This window comes from Notolepis coatsorum, assembly GCF_963971535.1.
Source record: "Notolepis coatsorum genome assembly, chromosome: 3".
Lineage (NCBI taxonomy): Eukaryota > Metazoa > Chordata > Actinopteri > Aulopiformes > Paralepididae > Notolepis > Notolepis coatsorum.
Window position 1 is genome coordinate 96232341 of NC_140167.1, and position 16878 is coordinate 96249218.

The window sequence follows — 16878 nt, forward strand, 5'->3', positions numbered from 1 at the left end:
CAGTAATTGAGTACCTGAGATGAAGAACCATATAAGTCAGTTTTAAGTTTTCAGAGAAACAATGTTTTCAAACGTTCTTATCTAAAGATGGTACATTAAGAGTGTTGTGTTCATTCATAGTTAAAGACAGTAGAGGTTGAGTAGTTTATTGTGATATTATCACATTCACACATTCCAAGCGATTTAGATTAACTTCACAACTGCAAATACATGGGCCGTCCAAAATATTTCAAAACGGACTTATATGGTTTTTCCAGTGCGAGGGTTCGATTATACCCTGCCTACGTGTGGACTGTAGTAAGACTGTATTGTGTTTGAATGCTGATATCACCTGTCATACAAGGGATCTGCAGAGCAGAATGGAGTGCATAAAACTCTGTTAGCTATAGAATTATTGTCACGCTTAACAATGAAGTAAACACCTATTGGTTTAGTTAGGATAATGTAAAACATTCTGTTAATTAGTGTAATTAGTTATTCTCTGAGATTGTATACAAATTCATTCTCACATAGCTATACATGTATTGTGGAATATTGCACTTTGGATGCCAGTATTTCTGTGTTTGTGGCACAAATTGAAAGTGTATTTGCATGTTTTGTATGCAACTGAGAATAGATGAATAAATCATATGGGAGCCATGCTTGACCACTCTTGTGCTTTTTAATTATTCCTTCAGGTGGAGCAATGATCCAGTAAAACATTTCTTAAAACCTACAGGAATTTATTTCTTAAAGAGCATGTGAAACTCAATGCAATAATGATCACTTTTTAACTCTGATACAGCTTGAAGCTGTGAATACTTTTCTATTTGTTACGTCACAAATGGCAAACGTCTAAAGATGTGCATCTATCCATCTCTGTAGCAAATAAGGAAAAGGAAAACACAGTCTTGTATCACAATATCAGACGTTACGACTCACGCAACAGTCATTTACTTTATCACAAGCCCCGCCCTCTTTTCTTGATCCAATCACAACTGTTGCTTCCATGGCGGATCAAGAAGCGGGGCGGGGCTTGAGATAGGTCAAAACTGCATAGATTATCTCACTCAACATTTTCCCTGATATGTCACCATACTTCCCCCAAAGCCAAACCGCAGCACTCTCAGACATATACATCCTTATGTATAAAGTACACTTTGAGCAGTTGTTAAGACGCATCACAATTATAGTGATTATTTTGAGGGTATCATAGAAACTTAAAATAGTCATGCAGATAGTCAGAGAACGACAATTTGACTATTGTAAGCGGAGGTTGGCTGAAATGAGATGCTCTGATTCTACACGTGACACACTGTGGTTTGTGGAACTGTGTTGGTTAAAAGCGAGTCCTACTACTGTTTCCGCCCTCACTGGAAGAAGGGACCTTGCAGCTTGGTGGCCACCTGGTCCCTCTTGACCTCCCTCTCCTTGAGGTAGGCCTTGAGCTTGTCCGTCGAGAAACACAGCATGGAGTCTCTGCGTTTAGCGGGGGCCCGGTGGCCGCGCACCCACGGGTTCTTCAGGCACTCGGCCGCCGTCGGCCTCCCCCTGACAGACAACATGGGAGTCGTACAGTATCAGTCGTACAGTATCAGTCGTACAGTATCAGTCGTACAGTATCAGTCGTACAGTATCAGTCGTACAGTATCAGTCGTACAGTATCAGTCGTACAGTATCAGTCGTACAGTATCAGGAGATGGAATATTCACGCGGAGCCAGCCGCTGGACTTTATTGGTAAGCTACCTCCTTAAACTACATCATTATTGGTAAGCTACCTCCTTATACTACATTATTATTGGTAAGCTACCTCCTTATACTACATTATTATTGGTAAGCTACCTCCTTATACTACATTATTATTGGTAAGCTACCTCCTTATACTACATTATTATTGGTAAGCTACCTCCTTATACTACATTATTATTGGTAAGCTACCTCCTTATACTACATTATTATTGGTAAGCTACCTCCTTATACTACATTATTATTGGTAAGCTACCTCCTTATACTACATCATTATTGGTAAGCTACCTCCTTATACTACATCATTATTGGTAAGCTACCTCCTTATACTACATTATTATTGGTAAGCTACCTCCTTATACTACATTATTATTGGTAAGCTACCTCCTTATACTACATTATTATTGGTAAGCTACCTCCTTATACTACATCATTATTGGTAAGCTACCTCCTTATACTACATTATTATTGGTAAGCTACCTCCTTAAACTACATTATTATTGGTAAGCTACCTCCTTATACTACATCATTATTGGTAAGCTACCTCCTTATACTACATTATTATTGGTAAGCTACCTCCTTATACTACATCATTATTGGTAAGCTACCTCCTTAAACTACATTATTATTGGTAAGCTACCTCCTTATACTACATTATTATTGGTAAGCTACCTCCTTATACTACATTATTATTGGTAAGCTACCTCCTTAAACTACATCATTATTGGTAAGATACCTCCTTAAAGGAAAACTCCAACATATTGGGAAATTAGCTTATTTGCCATCTACCCTGGAGTTAGACAAGAAGATGCATACCTTTTTCTTCTCTGTGCATGCAGTAGGAGTAGGAAGACGTTGGGAACTAGGCTAATGGAGGAACCTACTTCCAGTGACTGATGCTAAGCTAGGCTAACGGTGCACGTCTTCCTACTCCTACTGCATGCACAGAGAAGAATAAAGGTATGTATCTTCTTGTCTAACTCCAGGGTAGATGGCAAATAAGCTAATTTCCCAAAATGTTGGAGTTTTCCTTTGAACTACATTATTATTGGTAAGCTACCTCCTTATACTACATTATTATTGGTAAGCTACCTCCTTATACTACATCATTATTGGTAAGCTACCTCCTTATACTACATAATTATTTGTAAGCTACCTCCTTATACTACATTATTATTGGTAAGCTACCTCCTTATACTACATCATTATTGGTAAGCTACCTCCTTATACTACATAATTATTTGTAAGCTACCTCCTTATACTACATCATTATTGGTAAGCTACCTCCTTATACTCCATCATTATTGGTAAGCTACCTCCTTATACTACATTATTATTGGTAAGCTACCTCCTTATACTACATTATTATTGGTAAGCTACCTCCTTAAACTACATCATTATTGGTAAGCTACCTCCTTATACTACATTATTATTGGTAAGCTACCTCCTTAAACTACATTATTATTGGTAAGCTACCTCCTTATACTACATTATTATTGGTAAGCTACCTCCTTAAACTACATCATTATTGGTAAGCTACCTCCTTAAACTACATTATTATTGGTAAGCTACCTCCTTATACTACATCATTATTGGTAAGCTACCTCCTTATACTACATCATTATTGGTAAGCTACCTCCTTATACTACATCATTATTGGTAAGTTACCTCCTTATACTACATCATTATTGGTAAGCTACCTCCTTATACTACATCATTATTGGTAAGCTACCTCCTTATACTACATCATTATTGGTAAGCTACCTCCTTATACTACATCATTTTTGGTAAGCTACCTCCTTAAACTACATTATTATTGGTAAGCTACCTCCTTATACTACATCATTATTGGTAAGTTACCTCCTTATACTACATCATTATTGGTAAGTTACCTCCTTAAACTACATTATTTTTGGTAAGCTACCTCCTTAAACTACATTATTATTGGTAAGCTACCTCCTTATACTACATCATTATTGGTAAGTTACCTCCTTATACTACATCATTATTGGTAAGCTACCTCCTTATACTACATCATTATTGGTAAGCTACCTCCTTATACTACATTATTATTGGTAAGCTACCTCCTTATACTACATTATTATTGGTAAGCTACCTCCTTATACTACATCATTATTGGAATGGAATTGTGTTCTAGTGACTGGCTGGACTGGTCCTTAAGGTCCCCAGAGTTTTCTCAGAACAGGGTAAATCTGCATTTAGCTATTCTAGTTCATGGAATGAACTCCAACAGTCCTTAAAGCTTTAAATTATCCCCTCTGTTGCAGAGTTTAAAACCTTGATTTCCAACCTTTGTCAATCAAGTTGTACATGTTTTAATTGATTGTTATCTTTATTTGTCTTATTGTTATGATTTTATATGCCTTTTTTGCTTAACTCTTTATGTACACTCAACGTGACTGTAAATGAGGGAAACCTCAGTTGCCTTTAGAGTGTAAATAAAGGTTTGAAATGAAAGGAAGTACAGTAGAGAGACTCACCAGGCTTTGTTATTCAGGCTGCTCTTCATGAAGTTGATGGCTCCCTCTGACAGACCGGGGTAGCAGCGTCCGAACTGAATCTTTCCTTTCTTGATATTTCGGTCTCGCTCCCAGCTGAGGTCTGCGTGGAACGGGCTGTCTGCACTCAACCTGGAAGACAGATATAGTATGACTTTCTGCCAACAATCATAAATAAAGATGTACTGCTTTCAACTCCGCAGAGCCGTGCTCACATAATAAAAGCCAGAACTCCGACAGCCCAGATGTCCGTCTCGGGTCCAACTCCCTGTCCTTCAAGGATTTCCGGAGCTTTGGGAAGGACAATGTAAACTGACAAAACAGACAGACAAGAGGACGTTCTTCATAAAGACTTTTTCTACTGTTAGAAATGTTATATTCACTCAGACAAAAATGTTTTCTTACACAGGAGAACTGATTAAAATGTGTAAAAAAGAAAAAGAAAAAAAGAATATATATATAATAAAAATGGACTCGTTAAGCTATGGTAACAAGGAAACGACTGAGAGTGAGGTAGTGGTGAGGTTAGGTGGAGCTAGTTCCTTCCATCAATCCATCCTCCGTGACGTGTACCTTTGCTGGTGTTTTCTGTTGAAGGCCATAACAGCCAAAAATGGGTTTTAGTACATTAGAAATATAAATATAAAGTAATAATATAAAGTAATAATAATAATAGTAATAATAATAATAATAATAATAATAATAATAATAATAATAATAATAATAATAATAATAATAATAATAATAATAATAATAATAATAATAATAATAATAATAATAATAATAATAATAATAATAATAATAATAATAATAATAATGATAAATATATATAAATAATAATAATTAATACATCATAATTTTTTTTTATAATAATAGTAACAACAGAAAATATATTTATATATATATATATTTCTTTATTATATAATACTTTTTTTTTAATATATATATAATATATATATATATATATTTTTGTACACATACCTTTGTTGTCAGACAGCCCGTGGATGTGTTCTATGTGGAGAGGCTGGCCGGGGGTGAAGGGCTGAGCGGAGCCGAGGTCAACGATCTTCACCTGGTTGCGGTCGCTCACCAGCATGTTGTCAGACTTGAGGTCCAGGTGGACGACGCGGCAACCGTGCAGGTAGTCCACGGCACTCAGGATCTGAACCAGCAACTCTGCAACGTGCGACTCACCATACAGATCTCTGGAATTTTGAAAGACCTTTGTTATGAGAAGGTTCAGGTTGACATAGAAATAACTGTGAACGAATGTTCTATCATTATTAGCCAATGACTTGCAGTTCCTGTTTACATTTAGAATTGAAAGTCAATAGAGGCCTTGCACGGAATGTTTGTGTAGTTCGCTTTCTTCCAACATGGCAGCATATCGCTTTTTGTGTGTGTATGTGTGTGTGTGTGTGTGTGTGTGTGTGTGTGTGTGTGTGTGTGTGTGTGTGTGTGTGTGTGTGTGTGTGTGTGTGTGTGTGTGTGTTTGTGTGTGCATACGTGTGTGTGCGAGTGTGTGGGTGTATACAGTATGCAGGGGAACCACAGACATTGCAAAATGAAATGCAAGGACTTTCAGGTACTTTTCCAAGCACTATTTTTCATTTTAAAAGCTGTTTTTTTATTGGAAAAAATCGGATCCAATATTTATGGCTTAAAACCAATTTCCGACAATTAGTTACACTTTAGATAAAAAAATTATATTTCTTGATTTAGAACTGTTTTTATCATGGATGAACAAAACTTTAAATTCGAATGGTTGATTTGAATTTCAATTACCTTTTAAGCACCTTGTTAAAAAAAGGGCTGTTTTCACGATTTAATTTTTTTTTTATCAATCACTTTAACTCTTTGGTGGCCACTAACTTTCCCCATCTGTACCGCCTGGCGCCAGCCTTATTGACCATTTTAGCGATGTTTGCAGACCCATCGTGTGTTCTGTATTATAGCTATGGAGACAATAGTATGGCTCATTTGACAGGCATTGTTCATAGTCCATTACTGACTAATCAGTTAATTTCTACACACTGTAGTTTGTAGTTTATTACACGCTAAACATCGCCCATTTCCAAAATAATCCAGTCTTTTTCCATAGATTGTGAGATATGACACGTTATATGCAATAAGCCCAAATCGTTCTGGGTGATCGCCTGAAACCCCAAATACTCCCAAATAAAAGGTATATACCATGTACATATGTGCCTTCACAAAATCATCAAGGGGGGGGGGGGGGGTCGTTACAACTAGAAACTGCGATCGTGTTTGTCGAGCATGTTTTATGTCCGGTAAAACACGACACTGTGATCGTTACAAAAACATGTTTCAGGTTCGGTAAAACCTTACCTTACCACCAACATATATACCAGAAGGTATTCCAAAAACAATAATTCCCAGTGATCGCATCGCCATCGTTATTACCTGTGTATATGTCTATACTCGTGTATGGGAAATAGGCTTCAGGCAAAAAAATCTCGAGGAGGCGATCGCTGTGTCGCTCTGCAAAAAAAAAAAGAGAATAGGTGTATCCACACCAAGGCAAGCCATTCCAGTTCAAAAGGTAGGCGATACTGCCACCCAGGGACGTGCACAGGACTTTAGAGGGGCAGGTGCTCAAAGGCTGAAAAGGGCACTATACCTTTGTGTGCTTAAACCGAGCAAGCGTAGCGCGCAACCCTGATTTTTAAGTTTAAGGGCCCTTTTCGGGCGGGGGCCCCCTTTTTATGCTTTTTGGGGGGTTTTGGTGATCAAATATTGAATATTAAACTATAATAATCAGTGCAGGAGCTCACTTATCCATGAAAGACACTTTTATCACTCACTTAAAAGGCCCATACATCTCCATAAATGTTCAGGGGGGAGGGAATAAGTGCTTACCCTACATGTATATTCTGTATTATTTAATATAAATGCATTTTTTATTCCAATCCCGATTTGTATTTGAGATTCCCAAATCCCATCGGACTTGACTTCTTCGTGTCCCTCAGTGAGTGTAATACCAGCATTCAACTGTATGCGCCACAGCGGTTTCTATCATCATCATCATCACCACCCATGCTATGCATAAAATATAGGTCCGCGGAGAGGAGGCCGTGCAAACTGCAATGGAATATCTCTCTCTCTTTACCTAATATTTTGATTCTATCCTGACATTTTTCAGTTGGAAGGGCAGTCTATATGCGTAACGGTAATTTTTTTTAAAAATTGGCACTTTTCTTGTGAGGCTCAAAAAGGCAGGTGCTCAAGCACCCCTTGGGCTCTATGTGTGCACGTGCCTGCTGCCACCACCTGGTGAGATTTGATCGTTATTGCAATTCCAACGTAGACATATGAGCCAGGGACACCTAGACTCCTAGAGGGCTCCGGCTGGCCGTATAGAACGGGGATCAAAGGAAAAGATCAAAGGATCAAACCCAGCGTTTACTCGGGTATGGCGCCCAAAGAGTTAAGCAACATTCGAATTTTAATTTTTTTATAAATTATTATAATTTTTTTTAAATATTTTTTTCTATTAATTCTGTTTAAACCAATGGGATTTTTCTTCACAGTTGCAGATAAAGATTAGGCTACACTAATATTATAGTATTAAAAAAAACTGATGAGTTATATTCATTAACACATTCCCGCCCGGCCACGGACATGTCCGTGTTTCGAATCCAACGGTAGAGGGCCAACCACGGACTTATTATTTATTTCTTATTTCTGGACCTGCTCCGAGGTCATCAATTGGCACACATGCGATGCATGCATGCAATTCGTATCTGCGATTAACCCATCCCGTCGTCCTTCCCCCCCAAGGGCAGCCGGGAGCAGACAGGCGTCAACGTGAGCCGCGCCAGGGGACCAATCCAAGTGCTCCTGTCCGTCTTCGTCAAGGACGCCACAGCGTTAGCAATCTTGTTGTTGTGCATGTTTTTCCATTGGGTTTATCTTATCGGGGGGAAACCCTTGCGAGCACGGGGAGAACATGCAAACTCCACACAGAAAGGCCTGGGAGATACCCCACCTGGGTAACTGGCATCATGGAAACCTGGTCCCCAAGCGGGAATCGAACCCTGGACCTTCTTGCTGTGAGGCGACAGTGTTAACCACTACACCACCGTGCCGCTACATGTCCGTGGCAAGGTTGTTTTGGCTTTTATTCCATTTTAATAACCTACTCAATGTCACCGAGCAGCACTGCAGATTTACCCCACTCTTGGAATTCTGAAAAGTATATTACCGGCCAGATCCTCGTAGGGGCGCTGTCTCGATAATGCAGTGTTCCCTGTGGCAGAACGGTGCTTTTTAATTTTTTTTTAAGTTTACTGTTAGCTGGAATCTATACGTGTAGCCTGTAGCTTGGAATACCTTTTGCGACGCCGAATTCACTATGCAGTAAAGGAATATATCATCAGCCAATGGACATATCGATCTACCAGATGGCGATCGATACCTGGGAAATCCTTTTGGAAATCCAACCGGCCCACGGTAAGATTTTTTTTTTTTTTTTTTTTTAAACTTAAATTTTTTATTAACAGTTTTTAGACAGACAGTGTTGTGAAGGATCAGATTAAACCGAATATATATATTTATTTATGGATATATATTTAATAGTATTTGTATATCGTTTGATATCCCTTGTATATTCCTTGTACATATACACTGAATATCCCTTTAGTCTACTAACAGCCTATAATAGTTTCATTCTCTCATTGGACAAGAACTTGGCGCCAGCAGCCAAGCCCCTTGGTTCAAGTTCAATCGTGCCGACGAACATGTCGTTACTAGCCCCGGTTCCGCGTAGGAATACGTCTGCCGAAATACGAATGGTACTATTTGTTCACAGCGCATATATATATGGCGCAAGTAAAGTAGAACTTTCTTTTAGTCCCTTAGCCCTTAGTTCTTTACCCTCCAACCTAGTGGCAAGACGTTAAGCCTCACCCACGATACACGTGTGGTGCAGTATGGTCAACTTGGCCTCAGAATGGCATTGAGACATCGTGTGGATTAATAGTTGAATTGTCATAGTTTGGCACTATACCGTCGAGTGGGACGTATTTCTATTAAGTTAATAATAGTCTATTATGTATGGTGCATCGTTCGGTTAGAGTTATAAAGTGAGCAGTACCCCCATCGTTTCCTCGCGTTATCTAGAGTCTTAACCAGGCTGGGCAGACCACGTGTGGTGCTTTCATCCGAGGAGTTCTGGGCCAGGACGAGTGGACCTGCACATTGGATTACCTTACCCGGACGACGGCGAGCCCTACACGGCTTGGATTATCTACTTGCTTTGGGTGCTTTGATTTATGCCATGGATAACAGCCAACACTGGTAAGTGTTGGAACTACCCCCGAGAGGAGTCCAGGTGAGACGGCGCTCTACCCCGAGTGAGGTCGCCTCACGTCTCTTCGTTGTGGACCGGCAGCTACCGTCTACAAGAGGGCCCAGCTGTATTCATCTGTGGACCAAGGTTCTGTGGGCACCGTGTTCAGCACTCTGAATTCTCCCAAGAAATCGTTGGCCAGATGGGATATCGCCGGCGGCTCTCCTAACCCCCCCCCCCCCTACTGACTTACAACCAGCGGGACCCCCTTTAGTGTATCCAGCTATAATCATTTAAGTACCATCGCTATAGTTCCCTAAAGAACCAGGTTGTATACTTGCTTCCTGCGTAACCAGAGATTGGACATTCAATGTTGATTTGCCTACGAATACTCATTTGCCTTACAAGTGCATTCAAATCATAAATGTCATTAAGTGAACGTTGTATATACCCTTTGCTATATATTAAATATTCGATTTATACATTTGTGTGGACTTGGTTTCATGGTGGGAAAGTGTTCATCATATCTATATCATGTACTGTGTGGCCAGTAGTTAAAGTACATAAAGCGGTAGTGGTTTAATGATACCATACTTATCAATACAGTCAGGGAATTGTACCCCTCAGTTACAATTGGTCCTTCGAGCCGGAGGGTAACTAGTGTAATATTAATATAGTGTTAATAATATTGAAATGGCCTATGATGAACACTCCACGAAACGGTCCTCCTAACGTAGAACGCCCGCGGCACAGACGACAGCCACCTCCGTACTTAGAGGATTACGCTGTCAGTCAACTACCTAGCCTTCGACAAACGGTAAACGCGGTAAAAGTAGAAAGTAAAATTATGTCTGACCTTAACGACCAGGTTACCCCGACCACAGAGGCCCTAATGGGTTCTAATGTAACTGACCAAGCTCACGGTGGGGACCAGGAGGGAGCTGACATGCCTTTACCCCCCGCCAATACCGAAGAAGTAGTCCCCGACCAGCCCCGGGAGGAAGACAACCCTACAGAGAGAGAACTCTGCACGGAACAAGATGAGGAGAGCGCCGAGGAGATAGAGCTCCAGGACTCCCCAACGAGTACAGCCAGGAGCGGCTCACCTCCACAACCGTCTTCCCCCAGCGAAGCGGAGAGGATGCTATCACAGGCGTTCCTCGTCAGCCTGACAGCCTCTACCGAACGCGATCGACTCCAGGGTGAACGCGATCGACTTCAGGGTGAACGCGATCGACTCCAGACGCAGCAACGGAGCGAAGAAGAGCGCATACGCCTGGAGATGAGACGCCTTCAGACGGAAGAGAATATGGCAAGAGACCGAGCAGACACCCAGCGCGCCGCTGACGGTGCCCAAAGAGAAGCAGAGCGCAACATCGCTCTCATCCAGCGCGAAGCAGAGCGCAACATCGCTTTCATCAAGCGCGAAGCCGAGCGCGACAGACTACAAGCGCAGCTAATGGAGCAGCTGATCACCAAGGCAACACCCTCTCCCTCCGCCAGGGGTTCAAGGAACTCGTCGAGACAACAGTCAAGGGCAGCGTCTCCTAACCGAGCAAGCGACCCTGAACTTGACCAACAGACCAAGCCTATACCCCCCGCAGACCCCCTTCCCCGACCGGTCCAAGCGAGACCCAGCTACAAGGAAGGAGCGGCATACACTGCGGAGAAGCTAAATAAACGACTACAGGATCTAGAGGACCTGATAGAAGAAGAAGAGGGAGAGGAGGAGAACCAAGCCCGACGACAGCACAGTACTCCACCGGACCAGGAGGTCCAGTACAGCCCAGGCTATACCCCCGCGGCGCTGCGCTACAGACCCCCGACTCTATTCACGGGGTGAGCATGACGCACGACCAGCCCCGAGGAATAGCACCTGGACCAGCGGGCCATGGTACCCTGCCGGTACCAGCCCACAGAGAGGCGCAAGAGGAGACTCGCCTAGGAGGCCTCTCCCCCAACGCTCGCCGATGTATCAGCCATCCACGGCGTCATACATTGGTACACCGACGTTTCCAGACTTCACCTATGAGAATCGAGCACAGTACACGGAGCTCCGGATGTGCTTAGAGACAATGATGGTGGATGTCGCTGATGAACGCCACAAGTATGCAATATTACTGAAGCACCTGAAAGTACCCCGAGCGCACAATATAGCGCTAGCCTATGCCACCTCTACGACCCCATACACCGCGGCTCTAGCAGCGCTGGACCAGAGATATGGACGTATATGGGATTACGTAATCCAAGAGATAAGGCATATTGACCGCCTACCCCCAGCAACAGACAATCGCTCATTAGACGACCTGTCTATAAAAGTGCAGTCCCTGGTAGGGATGCTGGGAGCGCAACGAGAAAAGGGTATGCACGAGCTATACGCCAACTCTAACGTCGAGAGGATTTTAGAGAAGCTGCCACCAGCCAGACAAGAGCGCTTTAGGCGGCAGAGAGACCACCGTGATCCTAACGGTCCCGAACCATCCCTCCTCGATCTAGCCGACTTCCTGGCGAGAGAAGTCAGCAGCTTACGACTGGATACGTTCGTGCGGAGCACACCAAGCTCCAGAGAGGGACCCAGGAGAATAAACGATGGAAGAAGATCGGTGACTGTCATGCACCAATCAGAATCAGTACCGAGCAGTAAGAACCACAGTACCCCCTCGAGGAAAGAGAAGTGGAAGATGGTGTGCCCGTACTGCGAGAAGGAACACTGGCTGTCACAATGTGACCTGTTCACCAAGATGAATGCAGAAGAAGTGAGTCAATGGATAAAGTCCAACAGGCGCTGTTACCGATGTGCGCGCAGTCACATGGCAGCCGAGTGCCGCCTAAAGAAGAGGTGCAGTCGGTGTGACGGAGCCCACCTAGATGTCCTACACGACAGTAACAGAAGAAAGCCTGCACCTGCACCATCGAGCAGCACCAAGACAAGTGTCATGTACATTGACCCCGCCAGCAGCAGCGGCGCCCAAGTGCTCTTAAAGGTAGTCCGTGTAACATTGAGCTACCAAGATAAAGTCATGGACACTTACGCCGTCCTTGATGACGGGTCAGAGAAGACCCTTCTGCTCGCGTCCGCCGCGGCCCAGCTGGGACTGCGGGGGAGCGAGAACCAAATGACGATTCGGACAATAAGAAGAGATTTAAAGACGATAAAAGGCGAGAATGTCTCCTTCACTATCGCAGCAAGCGGGCAGCCAGAGCGACGGTATAGGATTACAAATGCTTTCACCAGCCAAGAAATAGGACTATCACAGTACACCTACCCCATCGCCAAACTGATGGATAAATATGTGCACCTGCGTCAACTACCTATCCCGCTCATAGACGGCGCCACCCCGACCCTGCTGATAGGCTCCGACCATGCAGACCTCATAGTCCCGATAGACCGGGTCCATACAGGACCCAGAGGCTGTCCTGCAGCAGTCGAGACCCGCCTAGGATGGACACTACAAGGCCCCCTCGCTAAATCTCTCAACCGAACAGCAGCCACTAGCTGCCTCCACTTCAGAGTGACAGAAGAAGACACCACTCTCCTGCAGCATGTCGAGAGGCTATGGACACTAGAGACAATGCCCTTTAAGAACGAAAAGAAAGACATTCGTTCTAAAGAAGACATTTACGCCATAAACCTCCTCGAGCAGGGGACAAAGAGAGTCACAGCCAGCGGAGTGATGAGATACGCAACTCCACTCCTGAGGCGAGAGGGAATGCCCACCTTTCACGCAAAGAAAGACGCTACGGAGCGGTATCTATTGAACACAGAGCGGCGCCTAGCCAAAGACCCCGCTCAAGAGAGTGTGTACCGCGCTGAGATTGAGAAGCTAATCACAGCGGGACACGTGACAAAGATTGACATTGACGAGGTCCGACACAGTGTGAAGAACAGTTTCTACGTGGACAACTGTTTACAAAGCGTTTCGACTCAAGAAGAAGCCGAGGTTCTCCTACTCAAGCTACGCGCCTCCCTGATCAAAGGCGGCTTTGATCTCAGGCAGTGGGCCAGCAGCGACCCGCACGTATTGCGCAGCCTCTCCCCCGCGGACAAGGCTGCCAGCAGCGAGACCTGGATGGCGACCATCCCAGGAGAAGCCCAAGAAATGACACTAGGATTAGTCTGGCGCTTCAAAACAGACTCGCTCCACTATAGACACAAACCCCTGACCACGGAGCAGGGAAGGTCGACGGCGATACCGACCACCAGACGGAGTGTGTACAGAACACTCGCCAGACAATATGACCCGTTGGGATGTATTCTACCTTACACCACCAGGGCAAAGATGATTGTACGAGCACTATGGGACAAGGACCAGGGCTGGGACGACCCAATACCCGCAACCCTTGCCTCCACATGGAGAGAGTGGGAGACGGAACTCCGCTCACTCCCAGGCGTCAATATACGCCGCAGCTACTTCCCACCCACAGTGAGGCCAGAGACATGCAAGATGGATCTACACGTCTTCAGTGACGCCTCCGAAGTAGCCTATGGATCGGTGGCCTACTTGCGTGCCCAAGAGAAGGGAGGAGAGATACACACTGCTTTCATCCTGGCTCGCTCAAGAATAGCCCCACGAAAGCAACAATCTATCCCGCGTCTAGAGCTCTGTGCAGCCCTAGCAGGAGCGCATCTAGCCACGTTAATCCAACGTGAACTCACCATTCCGGTGCACAGAACAATCTTGTGGTCAGATTCCACGACAGTACTCACATGGATCAAGTCTGATTCATGCAGATACAAAGTCTTCGTGGGAGTCAGAGTCACCGAGATTCAAGAGTTAACAGAAACAGCGAGCTGGCGGTATGTGGACACCAAACACAACCCAGCTGACGTCATCACCCGGGGAATGTCCCTAGATGACCTCACCCGTCGCAACATCTACAGTGACGGACCAGAGTTCCTCAAGCTCCCGGAAGAAGAGTGGCCTACGCCCACCCCACGGGAAGCGAGTAAAGAGGAGGCTGAGAACAAGAAACCTATGTTCTGTGGACTGAGCACAGTCACCCCCAACACACTCTTGATGGGGCGGCTGGACCCCGCGCTACCCCAGACAATGTACAGGCCTGAAGAAGCGAACGGCCGAAGAATGTGGAGGTACAGTCAAGTACTAGCTGACAAGTTTTGGAACAGCTTTCTACTCCACTACCTACCGTCTCTACAGACCCGCCAGAAGTGGGTAAAAGAGAGAGACAATTTGACAGAAGGAACAGTCGTCATGATTATCGACCAGTCACTACCCAGAGCTATGTGGCCGGCTGGCCGCGTAAGCAAAGTGATCACCGGTGTCGATGGCAAGGTCCGAGCAGCTGAGGTGCTCGTCCAAGGGCGAACTTACACACGACCCGTGGCGAGGCTAATAGAACTGCCCAGACTCCCAGACACTATCGATGACGACCATGACCCCACGACTTTGTGAGTTGACTGACCCTTACAGCGGACCTTGAGTGGTAGACAGTGCGGTTAATCTGTCTCTGCTTAGCTAATTAGGTGGGACTAATTAGGGGGCGGCTGTTGTGAAGGATCAGATTAAACCGAATATATATATTTATTTATGGATATATATTTAATAGTATTTGTATATCGTTTGATATCCCTTGTATATTCCTTGTACATATACACTGAATATCCCTTTAGTCTACTAACAGCCCATAATAGTTTCATTCTCTCATTGGACAAGAACTTGGCGCCAGCAGCCAAGCCCCTTGGTTCAAGTTCAATCGTGCCGACGAACATGTCGTTACTAGCCCCGGTTCCGCGTAGGAATACGTCTGGCGAAATACGAATGGTACTATTTGTTCACAGCGCATATATATATGGCGCAAGTAAAGTAGAACTTTCTTTTAGTCCCTTAGCCCTTAGTTCTTTACCCTCCAACCTAGTGGCAACACGTTAAGCCTCACCCACGATACACGTGTGGTGCAGTATGGTCAACTTGGCCTCAGAATGGCATTGAGACATCGTGTGGATTAATAGTTGAATTGTCATAGTTTGGCACTATACCGTCGAGTGGGACGTATTTCTATTAAGTTAATAATAGTCTATTATGTATGGTGCATCGTTCGGTTAGAGTTATAAAGTGAGCAGTACCCCCATCGTTTCCTCGCGTTATCTAGAGTCTTAACCAGGCTGGGCAGACCACGTGTGGTGCTTTCATCCGAGGAGTTCTGGGCCAGGACGAGTGGACCTGCACATTGGATTACCTTACCCGGACGACGGCGAGCCCTACACGGCTTGGATTATCTACTTGCTTTGGGTGCTTTGATTTATGCCATGGATAACAGCCAACACTGGTAAGTGTTGGAACTACCCCCGAGAGGAGTCCAGGTGAGACGGCGCTCTACCCCGAGTGAGGTCGCCTCACGTCTCTTTGTTGTGGACCGGCAGCTACCGTCTACAAGAGGGCCCAGCTGTATTCATCTGTGGACCAAGGTTCTGTGGGCACCGTGTTCAGCACTCTGAATTCTCCCAAGAAATCGTTGGCCAGATGGGATATCGCCGGCGGCTCTCCTAACCCCCCCCCCCCCCTACTGACTTACAACCAGCGGGACCCCCTTTAGTGTATCCAGCTATAATCATTTAAATACCATCGCTATAGTTCCCTAAAGAACCAGGTTGTATACTTGCTTCCTGCGTAACCAGAGATTGGACATTCAATGTTGATTTGCCTACGAATACTCATTTGCCTTACAAGTGCATTCAAATCATAAATGTCATTAAGTGAACGTTGTATATACCCTTTGCTATATATTAAATATTCGATTTATACATTTGTGTGGACTTGGTTTCATGGTGGGAAAGTGTTCATCATATCTATATCATGTACTGTGTGGCCAGTAGTTAAAGTACATACAGCGGTAGTGGTTTAATGATACCATACTTATCAATACAGTCAGGGAATTGTACCCCTCAGTTACAGACAGCACTTACAAAAAATAAATAATAAAAAATAAAGAAACTAGCATCACAATAAAAACAAAAAGAAAAAACAGTGCACATAAATATTTACATGGGTATCACATGGTTAGTTGTCTGGTTCCCCTACTGTTGTTTTCTAGGTATTTGATACAAAGGCTGATTGTGTATCTCCCTTAAACAGGCATAAACAGGTAATTCCTACTCAAAGATGATAAATGCTGACTAAGGTTTGTATGTGTGATCTGGGTCCAGAGACCCTCCTTGAGCTTCTTTCTTCCCTTATCCTTCGTCCTTTCTTTTTTTTTCTCTTGTTTATTAACGTTCACTTTGCCTTTTGGTTCACCCATACACAAACCACATCATCCCTGAATATTTAATATCACACCGTTAAACAGACATAAATAATAAG

General features: G+C 44.0%; 1 protein-coding gene across 1 annotated transcript in view; it reads right to left on the reverse strand.

Annotated features, from left to right (window-relative positions):
- Positions 1 to 1087: 1087 nt before the first annotated feature.
- obscna (obscurin, cytoskeletal calmodulin and titin-interacting RhoGEF a) overlaps positions 1088 to 16878 on the reverse strand; it is a gene marked incomplete at its 5' end in the record, with an annotated part of 182792 nt that continues 167001 nt past the window's right edge. Inside the window, 4 exons of the mRNA XM_084311315.1 lie at positions 1088 to 1530; positions 4228 to 4377; positions 4461 to 4557; positions 5227 to 5450. Coding sequence (XP_084167441.1) covers positions 1350 to 1530; positions 4228 to 4377; positions 4461 to 4557; positions 5227 to 5450 — 652 coding nt within the window. The 3' untranslated portion in view covers positions 1088 to 1349. The remainder of the gene's footprint in view (positions 1531 to 4227; positions 4378 to 4460; positions 4558 to 5226; positions 5451 to 16878) is intronic.